The 12,760-nt window shown below is 44.9% G+C and overlaps 1 protein-coding gene across 5 annotated transcripts in view; it reads right to left on the bottom strand.

Annotated features, from left to right (window-relative positions):
- The window catches only part of LOC119955639 (transmembrane protein 268-like), a 47,837-nt gene continuing 35,077 nt past the window's right edge, over window positions 1-12,760 (bottom strand). For 4 of the 5 annotated variants that reach the window (XM_038782054.1, XM_038782057.1, XM_038782055.1 and 1 more), the window contains 3 exons: window positions 11,772-11,858; window positions 6,385-6,576; window positions 1-298 (listed from right to left, as the gene is read on the bottom strand). In XM_038782054.1, coding sequence (XP_038637982.1) covers window positions 113-298; window positions 6,385-6,576; window positions 11,772-11,858 — 465 coding nt within the window. In that variant the 3' untranslated portion in view covers window positions 1-112. The remainder of the gene's footprint in view (window positions 299-6,384; window positions 6,577-11,771; window positions 11,859-12,760) is intronic. The other variant, XM_038782059.1, reaches the window with a different exon arrangement.

Below are 12,760 nucleotides of genomic sequence, written 5' to 3'. Positions count from 1 at the left end.
TTGACTTCACTCTTTATTGACAGTAATCTGTTCCTTCATTGTAAATGATACAATAGCTAATCAAACTGACAATTGCATGCAGTAACTTGAATCCTTCAAATCTTTATGTATTTTATGCACAAGAGTTGTATTCTTTGGTATTCTTGAGGTTCATTACACTGTTCTGTATAAACTGACAAAGACATGGAGCAGGGATCTGATCAGCATGGTGAACTATAGGTGGTGGAGGTAGCTGATCAGTTACTAAAAGCCTGACATAAACTCCACTGTATGTGATCAGGAGCTGATGTGCCACTTCCTGAAAGGCAATGTGAAAATAAACTGAGTTAACAATGAAGCCACATGTGACCTTAGAGTCCTGCTATGTTCCCAGCTGAAGTTACTACTGGACAAGTCAGATCCTAGGATGGAACTTAAATTCATTTTGTTGTTTAGAAAAGTGGACGAACAGTCACAGGACTGTCAATGAACTTTTAGCAAAAGACAAACCATTTGTTACACAAGAAAAGGTGAACTATAATACACCACTTCTTCACCCATTTACAAATGTGTAAGGATGACACAAGTTACAAAATGCACCTTATACTCTAATGTTCTGAGTAAGTTCATATAAATCCATAGGAAAACAGTGGCCATACATAGCAGGCAGAATTTACCGGCTCTTCACACTGGCGAGATATTCCAGTCCCAACAATGGCGCACCGGTTTCCTGGCAACGAGCGGTGCAGATAGACAACGGGAAATACCATTGACAACGACGGGGCCAGAACATCCCACTGGCTGGCCACCTCCACGGCAGGTTGGTCGGTTAATCTCCCTCACCACTTGTGAAATCAAGTAACAGGTGTCACCCAAAACAACTTCCATAGATTTGCCATCAAACCCCACCCCCAGACGCTTGTCACACTGTGAGCCAACGGTCTCGCTGGAACTCAGTCTTCCCCATGAAGGTTTCCAATCTCTGCTCTTGGAAAACACACTTTGGAATCTTCTCCCACACAATGTTTTCTCTTGTATGCCTTCACCAAGGATCCACCTCCAGGTGTTCAACCTCTCTTTTTGGTATTCCTCTGCTTTGGATCATTACATGCATTCAAGCTTCCACATGATTTCTCAGGTACCCAGCCATGCCATCAGAATCCTATTTCTTCACAGGCCATATTAAGGTGCCATCAACATTTTGATCACATCAGATAACTGGCATCTCACCCAGCCAACTTTAAATCTGGTCCCTGAAGCTGTCTCTTTAATCTTTCTCTGCTTTTCACTTGAATTCCACTGAACAGGACCTTGTTCACATTCCTTGGGTGGGCTTTACTGTGCAACCTGCAGCATGTTTCACGGTGGCAGGATCCAGCCTTCTGGTGTTGCTGCTGTCAATGGGTTTCCCGTTGAATGCATCCCCTTTCCACCAGGAAACCCACGGCGGGGGTATGCTGTCAGAAGAACTGTAAGATACCACCATCATGAACAGCCCAAGAATCTTGCCCGTGGTTTTTTGCTTTTAACTTCACAGTCTCTCTGGAGCTCTTGTGTCCCATTTCTGCGACTTTCTTTTGGGAAATCTGCTCTCTGCAGTTCGCTGTCTTGTGTCCAGCTGCTCCTGGCACTAGCTTACAACTAAATCAAAAGCCCTTCCTATTTCAATGTGGCCCAGTTGCTAAACAAACTGCTAAAAACCCTAGTTTTTAGTTAAACCTATTTGCTTTAACGTCGTGAAACCCTCATGACAATGCAAGCATAGTTTAAAGTGCTTAAATTTAAGTTCTTAACCCTTTCAAATACAGAAACATAAAATTAAGCTTACTTAATGCTATAGCTTATTTCTACGACCAATAAAAACAAAATTCCTTGATACTACCTGTATTTCCTGACATACCCTTGAAGCCCAGGTAACGCAAGTCCTGTGTGTGATAATATTCCTTGCTTACTGATTTGAAATACATATCATTAGAAGGGGCTCTATAGTACCACTCATTTGTTGCTGGATCAAACTTAGAATACCAATATGTATTTGCATCAACAGTTGCTGACAAAAGCAAAGTGGATTGCATATTTAAATCTTAAATGCATTCCTCATCAGCTGACTCCATTGCATGAATCTGGGTGAAATATGAAGGAAAATGCTTCATGATCTCTGCCTTAAAGTGGCAGAAATAGTTTGAAGGACAGTGGAAGGGGAAGTTTACAAATTCTTCACCTAGAAGGTGACCTAACACTTTCCTGTATCCCAATGTAAAAGCTTTGATTGGCTTCTGTACCTTTCCAGAACGCAAAGCAATTTTCTGACTGATTGAATCGTGCGAGAGGAGAGGAAAACACAAAAGAAAATTTAGCTTTCAAATTATGAGATAAAAGCACTTGACATTAACATTGGTGCGAAGTCCTGATGTGTTAACAAAATCTCAGTGTCACATTGTAGTTGTAGCAGGCCCTGAATGTGTTGGGGGCCCTGAATATATCTTAAAGCCGCAATTGTTTCCAAAAAGCTAAATTAACATTTTTTTTGATAGATATGTTTTGCACACTGCACATTATAATAACATTATAATTGTACTGTGCACACTGCACATTATATTAGACCTTCACTCAATCTTGAGAAGATTATAATGAAATGTACATTTATTGAAAGGATCATGTAATTGAAATAACTCACTTTAAATTAAAAGTCCAGTTTCTGCAGAATAGTTTACAATAACTTCAGATTCATCATGTTTACATTCCAAAGTTAGAAATGTAACCTTAGTGAGGATTCGGAGGGGGGTGGGGGTGCTTCAGAGGGAGAGACAGGCAGGGATCCTGGCGTTGCCAAATTTGTTACACTATTATTGGGCGGCCAATGCGGAGAAGGTGCTGGGATGGTGGAAGGGATCCGGCGGTGCTTTGGGTCCGGATGGAGTCGGAATCAGTTACGGGGACAAGCCTGGGGGTATTGGTAACAGCGCCACTTCTCGTGGCTCCAGCGAAGTACTCAACAAATTAATTGATGGTGGCCACGTAAAAAATCTGACGGCACCTCCGCCAACATTTCAACATTTCAAGTTGGGGGCAGCTTCATAGCTGGCTCCCATTTGTGCTAACCACCTAATCGAGCCGGCAAATCTAGATGCCACATTTGGTGCATGGAGAGAGAGGGTTGGAGAAAGGAGGGGGATTTATTTTTGGAAGGGCAGTTTGCCAGCTTGGAGGAGATAACGGATAAATTTGGGCCAGTGAACGCGGACGTGTTTAGATATCTTCAGATGCAGAGCTGAGTTAAGGAGTTTTTTCCAGCTTTCCCGATGGTGTAACCATCCACCTTGTTGGAGCAGATTCTATCCTGCTCAGGATCAGAGTAGGCAGTGCGTCTGGCATGTACCAACGAATAGCAGGGGAGGAGGTGAAGGCGAAATGGATCAAGGAGTTGTGGCCAATAAGGGAGAAATAGGTATGGAGTGAGGCACTGAGGAGAGTGAATACGGCATCATCCTGCACAAGAGTGTGCCTTATTTTGTTGAAAGTGTTATTTCGAGCGTGCCTTACTAAAGCGAGGATGAGCCAAAGTGGTGAAGGACAGATGCGAGCACTGCTTGTGCGGGCCCGGGCACCACACACACACACATGTTCTGGTGGTGTCCCAAGCTGGTGAGGTTCTGGAGGTCCTTTGTTTTTTTAAAATAAATTTAGAGGACCCAATTATTTCTTTTCTCCAATTGAGGGGCAATTTAGCGTGGCCAATCCACCTAACTTGCAGATCTTTGGGTTGTGGGGGTGAAACCCACGCTGACACGGGGAGAATGTGCAAACTCCACACGGACAGTGACCCAGGGCCAGGATTCGAACCTGGGTCCTCAGTGCCGTAGGCTGCAGTGCTAACCACTGTGCCATGTGCCGCCCCCATGAAGATCCTGTGTTGGCATCATGTCAGCGATCCTGAATGTGGGTTAGGAAACCAGGTCAATGGCGGTGGCTTTTGGGGTCTCTGATGTGCCGGAACTGCAGATGGGGGGCAGGGGGGCGATGTCCTGGCCTTGACGTTATTGGTGGCACTGCGGCGCCCCCTATGGGCTGGAGGTTGGCAATGCCGCTGAGTGCTTCAGTGTGGCGAGGGGACTTAATGGGAGTTTTTGCACCTCAAGAAGGTCAAATACACCATGAAGGGGCCGATTGAGAGGTTCTGTCGAATGTGGTGACCATTTATATCATACTTTAGAGAATTGGTCACTGTTAATTGCTGCGGGATTGTTGGGAAGGGTGTTGGGGAGAGGTGGGCTGGGAGTGTGTTATTCGCCTTTAGTTGTGTTAGTTTTGGTGGTTTGGGGTACGGGAGCGAGTGGGGTTGGGGTTGGTATTTTGTGAAAAGGATTTGTTTTTGTCTTTGGTAACTTCTGTATAAAATGTTAAAAATTGAAATAAAAATAATTTTCCCCAAAAAAATGTAACCTAAGAAAGTGCTGGAAAAACTCTGGCAGCATCTGTGGAGAGAGAAACAGGGTTAACGTTTCGAATCCATTATGACTTTCATTGGAACGGAAGGATTCAGAAGGCTGCATTGGGTCCTGGACTGGGGCCAACTATTGCAATTCTATTCGCCTTTTTCCTGTATCCTTTCATATTTCACCTTGCCCAGTACTGATCCAGTTTTCTTTGAAACAGTGTTGTTGTCTTAGCCTGAAGAGCTACTCCCCCTTCAATCTTTTGTGATAAGCATACATTAATACCCATTTGATGCCAAATAGACAAAGCAATCTCTCATCATTTGTCGTCTCAAAATCTTCAGAGATATAAAAGCCCTCTTTCCCCCCACTTCAACCTTCATCTTTCCAGTTCTAAAAGCACCAACATTTCAAGAATTTGTTTGTCAATATCAATTCACAGTGTGATGTTGTTCTGGCCTAGCTGTACTATTTCCATAGTTCTAATAACCTTCCTATAAATGAGGTTTCCAGGAATAGATGGAAAATTCCAACTGTGAATCAACCAATGTGTTGCACAAATTCAGTATAATTTCTTACCAGTATATTCGATATTTCTAGCCTGGTGAGTTACTAAGGAATTCAAATTAGTGTGGAACACTGGTAAAGGCAAAACACAGCAGGCTGCTTGTTAATTCAAAGGATCTATCCCCTTACTGTGAGATATTCCACATGAAAAGGTCTTGTCCTCATTGACACTTCTGTGGTAAGAGTCTGCTGAACACTTTCATTACTGCTGACACTGAATCCATGAGCAATGGACTGAAGGCAATTGTTACGCATTATATCTGGAACCTTGCTACATTCCAGTTCGAACTGGAATTACAAATATCACAAGTTCATACCAACAGACCTCAGTGTTCAGAAAGGGGCCACGCTGAGAATAAACCTTTCCGAACCACCAGATTCATGAAATACAAGATGGAAGAAATGAGCAAGATTTAAATGCAGTAGAAACGCAGTGATTTAGCACTGTTGCCTCACAGTACCGAGGATCGGGGTTCGACCTCGGCCCCTGGTTACTGTCCGTGTGGAGTTTGCGCATTCTCCCCATGTCTGCGCGAGTCTCACCCCCACAACCCAAAGATGAGCAGGGTAGGTAGATTTGCCACGCTAAAATTGTCCCTTAATTGGAAAAAAAAGAATTGGGCACTCTAAATTTATTTTTTCAAAAAGAAAAAGAGCCTTTGTGGAACTGCGTATGGGTTATGTTTGGAACAACAATAACGTACATTTATATGACATCTTTACTGACGAAAATCATCCCAAGGAACACCCCAACAAATAAGCTTACAGAATGGGAGGCCAAGTATCCTATTGTGCCTATGCCAGGTCTTTAAATGAGCTACCAACTAATCTCTTCCGCCCTTCTCTTTCCCCACTGCTCTGCAAATTGCTTTGAGTTATTTATCCAATTGTCTTTTGAGAGTTACTATGATTCCTCCACCTTTTCAGGCTGTGCATTTAGAGCATTAAAACTCATAAAATCAAAGAATTTACAGTGGGCCATTCAGCCCATCGAGTCTGCACCGGCCCTTGGAAAGAGCACACTACTTAAGCCCACACCTCCACCCTAACCCCTTAACCCAGTCACCCCACCTAACATTTTGGACACTAAGGGGCAATTTAGCATGGCCAATCCACCTAACCTTCACATCTTTGGACTGTGGGAGGAAACCGGAACACCCGGAGGAAACCCACGCACACACGGGGAGAAACTGCTAACTCTACACAGACAGTCACAAGAGGCCGGAATTGAACCTGGGGCCCTGGAGCTGTGATGCAGCAGTGCTAACCACTGTGCCACCGTGTCGCCTCGCTGTGTAAAAATTCATCAGCGCAAGGAGAATATAAAGCACGAACTAAACTAAATGTAAAAAATCCAGCATTTCTGTATCTCTTGCAATTGAAGGTAAAAAAATCATATTACCTCAGAGGTACCTTGAGGGACGAAATCAATCACTTCACTGAAGATGACCTTAGATTTGTGATTCTGGCTATTGTTGGATAACAGGGGTCGTTCCTCAGAGGTGACAACTAACTGACTCTGGACTTCCTTGTCCAGAGTTACAGCGCAGCCTGGTATCATATACAAATGGTTCAGCTGTTTTTGTAACTCTGACTGTAAATTGGACATAAATTTAGGCATTAGACAACTTGCGCAGTATATAACACAGAGCATACTTTGCTACATCTAGACAAGTTATTTGCCTGACAAGAAAATAGCACTGGGAAAATCTGCAAAGTATGACCAATTTAAAAACAGATCTGATCAAGGGCCCTTTTTGGATAATAGCTGAGACTGATGCTACTTAGTTATAGGTCATCATTAACAAACACTGCCAACTGGCATTGTTACCAGATCACATGTTAAACAAAGAATGGTGCTGACACAGTCAAGGGATAGGTAAGGAACATCTACACCTCCCAAGTAAATGTTCAGGTCTGTTAACCATGTAAGATTCCTTAATTTGTGTTGCATATTAAAATCAAAGGATTCTTAACAATGTCACCATGCATTTACACAACACCTGTAATGCAATAAAGTGTCCCAAGGTGCTTCATAAACATTTTCCTAAACAACATTTGACACCAAGTCATGCGTGGAGATATTAGGACAGATGACCAAAATGTTGGTCAAAGGGATAGGTTTTAAAGAGTGTCCTGGAGAACGAGAGGAAGTTGGTAAAGTGGAAAGATTTAGAGGGGGAATTCCAAGCTTCGGGGCTAGAGGCCAAAGGCATAGCCACCAATAATGGAATGATTAAAATCAAGGATGAGCAAGGAATCTAGAATTAGAGGAGTGCAGAGATCTTGCCTGATTGACTGGAGGAGAACAGAGAGATAGGGAACGGCAATGGGGGGGGGGGGGGGGGGGGGGATTGAAATCAAGGATGAAAATTTAGAATTGAGGTATTGTATTATTAGGAGCCAATATAGGTTAGCAAGCACAGGAGCGATGGCTGAAATGAAAGTTGGTGTGAATCAGAATGCCGACAGTAGATTTTCAGATGAGCTGAAATTTATATTGGGTGGAGGATGGGAGGCCGGCCAGGAGACCTTTGGAATATTCCAGTCTGGAGGTAATAAAGGTATATGAATATATGAAGAGGAGCAGCAGTAGACCATTCGGCCCCTCGAGACTTCTCCACCTTTCAATAAGATTCTGGCTGATGAGGATGAGGATATCAGGCGCGGTTGAGCTGAGGCAGAGAAACGATTGGATTATATTAAAGGGTGAAAGTCGACAATCTTGGCAATGCAGCTGACACCTGGCTCATCTCCAAATCAAATATGTCATCAAGGGCGGAAATGGCCTGGTTCCATTTCTGGCAGCTTCCAGGAAGAGGAACAAATGCAATGGAAAGTAAGAAGGGTTTGTGAGTTTCAGGGAGCTTCATGATGGAACTGACCAGTTGCAAAATGTGCTCAGGCTCTGCAGGCCAAAGGAACCCAACTTTCATTTCTGGTTTGTGCTGAATGAGTTGATCCCTGTTCGGCCAAGTTCGGATTGTTACAGATGGATTTAGCACTCTAGAGCTGGGAAGGGGCATTCCAATCAGAGTTAATGCTCCTAATTGTAATTAACCTCTAAAGGAAATGATGCAGATCCGGACATTGGGGTAGAACAACTACCATACCCAGGCTGGAGACTGTTAACAAACGTGGGTTTGAGTAGGGTGATCATGGCTCGGCACAACATTGAGGGCCGAAGGGCCTGTTCTGTGCTGTACTGTTCTATCTATAACACTCAATGGATGGGAATCTTCTGGACGTAGATCTTGCTGGGACTATTTTCGGGTCAGGGATACAATTCACTGATGTATGGGCCTTGCCATGGCTCTTTAACTCAGCCACAGCGTTATCATCCCGCCTCCAAGTTAACCCACCAATCAGGGAGAGTGGGTGGGATGGCTTCAATTCTGTCAATGGAATTGGGAATTTCTGATTGAAGGAATCTCGATAGGGGTTACAAGAACTCAGCAACACTTAGGTCAATGAGACTTCAGCCAGCGGCCACAGGAATGGACAAGAGAGCTGGGCAGGCTACCACTGGGTCTCTCACTCTCACCTGGCAGCCCTGCTGCATCATCTGAGGCCCTGCAATGCGGTGAGTTCTCCCAAAGATGGGAGGAAGGGGACAACATTTCCAACCAAGCAGGCATGGATAGAAGTGGCTGAAAGGTCAGCAGCAGGACTGTGGTCCCTCAAACCTCCAGAGTGCCCACAGAGGATCTAGGACCTCAGGAGGGTATGGCAGGTGACTGGCGAAACACTTTCAGGTGCCAAGTCCCACACTCTGACTTTTTCAGCATTCTCCTGCTCAACATTTCCACAGGACAACAGACATTGCAGCTCCACTCATTCCTCTTTCTCAAGGCGCCCATTTCCACCCGATCTGAACAGCCGACATGCACATGTACCTTCAGCCGATTGCTTTCTCTCACCCATGCCTCAAGGTTGCCCTCCACAAATGCTGCCCATCCCCTCCTCACCACACAAGACAGCACAACTACTTACACCTCTCTGCTTTCGTGCTTTACAGGAAAAGGGAACACATAACGTGGCATCGAGAGACCTGGATGGGGAAGTGGGTAGCACAGGGGTTTGCCCTCCAGTGTCAGGCCCCTTTTGGCCATTATCAATTTGAGCCCAACTGCTCCACTGTGAAGGGGGGTCTTATTCCAGGATGTCAGTAGTGACCTGCCATGAGATCCCAAAGCACTGCCTCATAGATGTTGGAAGCGCTGATACTCTGTCTGTATACCCTGTGTTGGGGGTCTGGCCTTCTAGCTGGTTCTATGGACGGTCATGCACTTAAGGGGAATGCAGTTAGTGCGGCTGGTATTGCTCTTGCTGCTGCTGGTGTGACCTTTGTCCTTGCCTCTCATCAGAGGTGCAAGGTGGAACATCAGATGCTGCTCCCATGCTGTGATGAAAGCTGTCAGAAGGAAGTGCAGCTGAAGATGAGTGAAGTACTAGACAAGCAAATTGCCTTATAAGAATTTGGTAATCACCTGTCACGCTGTGTATGCACTCAGAGACGAAGAGTGTTGAAAAGCAGTCAATGGCCTTGGCTGGAGCCCTTCAGTTTCACTGATAAAAGTCTTCCCAGCCTGTCATTTTCACTGAAGAGGCTTGACCTACTTGTTTTAGTAGCCTCTGGCAGGAAACAGGACCCCTAGCTGGGAAACCCAGGATGGTTACGGGGAAGATGGTGGCATGGGGTAAAATAGACTTGTGATCTAGAAACTCGGGTAAATGCTCCAGAGACAAGAGTTCAATTCCCACCGTGGAATCTGGCAGAATTTAAATTCTATTGATAAAATTTGGAATTGAAAGCTAGTCTCAGTAATGGGGGCCATGAAAACATTGTCACTTGTTGTAAAAAAGCCATCTGGTTCACTGATGTCCCTGAGGGAAAGAAATCTGCCGTCCTTTCCTGGTCTGGCCTACAAGTTCCTTCAGTCCCACAGCAATTTGGTTGACTCTTAATGTAACACCTGGGTAACTACACAATTAACCATCTGCCCCCAGGCCCCATTACCTGCCTCCCCCTACACGACCTGCACGGGCAGCACGATGGTACAGTGATTAGCATTGCTGCCTCACAGTGCCAGGGCCCTGGATTCAATTCTGACCTTAGGTAACTGTTTGTGTGGAGTTTGTACATTCTCTCCTTAACTGCGTGGGTTCCTCTGGGTGCTCCGGTTTCCTCCCATGGTGCTCCGGTTTCCTTCCACAGTCCAAAGATGTGCAGATTAAGTGGCTGGCCATCATAAATTGCCCCTTAGTTTCCAACATTTAGGTGGGTTATGGGATGGGGCGGCGGTGTGGGCCTGGGTGGGGTTCTCTTTCGGAGGGTCGGTGCAGACTCAATGGGCTGAATGGCCTCTTTCTGCACTGTAGGTATTCTATTCTATCATCACCTGACCCAATGCGAGTATCTCCCCAACCAGACCTTACCACCCCCCAGACCCAAATCACCTCAGCCTAAACTGATTAGGCCCCCCCCAGACTACTCACCCTAAACTGACATAACCACCCCTGAACTGACTACACACCCACACACCCCACACACTCCTTTGTAATTGCGTTCACTCCATAATAAGATCAGAAGTAGTACATTAATTGGTGATAGGGGCGATGATGGTGTAGTGTAATGGTGCTGGACTAATAATCCAGAGGTCCTGGTTAATGCTCTGGGAACAAGGTGGAATTCCGGCAATTGACAAGCTAGTCTCAGTAATGGTGACCACGATAGAAATAAAACCTATCTGGTTCACTATGGAAGGAAATCTGCTGCCCTTAGCTGGTCTGGCCTACGTGTGACACCAGACCCACAGCAACATGGTTGACTCTTAACTGCCCTCTGAAATGGTAAGGCAAGCCACTAAGTTCAAGGGCAATTAGGGATGGGCAACAAATGCTAGCCTTTTCAGTAAAACCCACTCCATGTAAGAATTTTTAAATAACATTTGCGACTCCTTAGATTCAGAAGCCATTATTACAGCCTAGGGTTCATCTGAGATGGTCCAGCATGAGTAGGTTCTTTGTGGGAGTGGCGGAAAAGATGTGAGGGGTGTGGAAAGGGTCCAGCCACATGTTCTGATTGTGTTCTAAGCTTGTGAGGTTCTGAATCTCCTTCTTTAGCACCATGTCGGCAATTCTGAAATTGAGCTGGAGATCTGTCCCCTATTTGGGGATGTCAGACTTGCTGGAGCTGTAGATGGGTGTGGGGGTCTAAGTCTTGGCCTTCGCTACGCTGATTGCCTGGAGGCGAGTGCTGATGGGATGGAGGTCAACTTCTCCACCCAGTGCCTCAGTGCGGCTGGGAGATCTGATGGAGTTCCTATACCTTGAGAGAGTCAAGTACACCGTGAGGGGAGCAACTGAGGGATACTACCGAAGGTGGCAGTAGTGTATCGTGTATTTACAGAGCTGGTCACCATAGTTGCTAAGGGAGGGGTGACGTGTGTTGTTTTGGTGTTATGTATAAACTGGAAAACGTTTGAATAAAAATATTTTTTAAAAAGAGGAACTGAAGCCATCCAAGCCCCTCTACAGCAAGACCTGGACAATGTTCAAGTTTAGGCTGTTAAGCGAAAGGACTTGACCATGGTTACAAGAGTAGGCCAAAAGCTGGTTGTTCTGTGGTGAATGTAAGAATGCAAAATTGATGCACAAGATGGTTTTCTTTTGTGATTATGGTCACATTAAACCCCTGGCGGTGCCAGATGTTGACTATTTCTCAACACTGACATCTCTTCAACAAGACTGAAGATCCACTTTAAAAGTCAAACATGCATATATTACCTGGAAGAAGATATCCATTTTCCTTTGCTCGAGTAGGCTTGTCAGTAATCCTTTGCATTTCTCAAGGTCAAAATATATGAAAAACAGCTGATAAAAATCGTTAAGGTTCATGGGTGACAGGTGAGTGTCTGTGTTGTTACGTCATTGGACCTCATGAGGTTTCACGTACATCAAGAGAAAATTATAACTTATTAACATACGAATTTGACCCCTTGAGCCTGCTCTGCCATTCAATAAGATCAGCATGACTTTTTTTTTTTAAATTTTAGATTACCCAATTATTTTTTCCAATTAAGGGGCAATTTAGCGTGGCCAATCCACCTACTCTGCACATTTTTGGGTTGTGGGGGTGAAACCCACGCAGACACGGGGAGAATGTGCAAACTCCACACGGACAGTGACCCAGAGCCGGGATCGAACCTGGGACCTCAGCGCCGTGAGGCGGTTGTGCTAACCACTAGGCCACCGTGCTGCCCTAAGATCAGCATGACTGATCTGATTGTAACCTAAAGCCCACATTCCTGACGACCCCAATAACTTTTCACCCTCTTGTTAATCAGTAACCGATCTAGCTCTGCCTTAAAATATTCAGTCTCTGCTTCCACTGCCTTTTGAGGAAGTGAGTTCCAGAGACTCATCACCCTCTCAGAGAAAAGATTTTTCCTCATTTCTGACATCAATGAGCAATCCTTATTTTTAAACAGTGACCCCTAATTCTAGATTCTCCAACAAGGGGAAAAAAATCTCTCTGCATGCACCCTGTCACGACACCTCAAGGCCTTATGGGTTTCAATCAAGATGCCTCTTAATCTTTTAAACTCTGGTGGATACAGACATGACCTCTCCAACCTTTCCTCATAAGATAATATTAGCCTAGTAAACTTCAACTGAACTGCTTTAAGGAAAGATTAACATCTTTCCTTAAATAAGCAAATCAGTACTGTACATAATACACCAGATGCGGTCGCACCAACATCCAAGAATCATAG

The sequence above is a fragment of the Scyliorhinus canicula genome, chromosome 21, assembly GCF_902713615.1.
Source record: "Scyliorhinus canicula chromosome 21, sScyCan1.1, whole genome shotgun sequence".
Taxonomy (NCBI): domain Eukaryota; kingdom Metazoa; phylum Chordata; class Chondrichthyes; order Carcharhiniformes; family Scyliorhinidae; genus Scyliorhinus; species Scyliorhinus canicula.
This window is presented reverse-complemented; position numbering and strand designations above follow the sequence as displayed.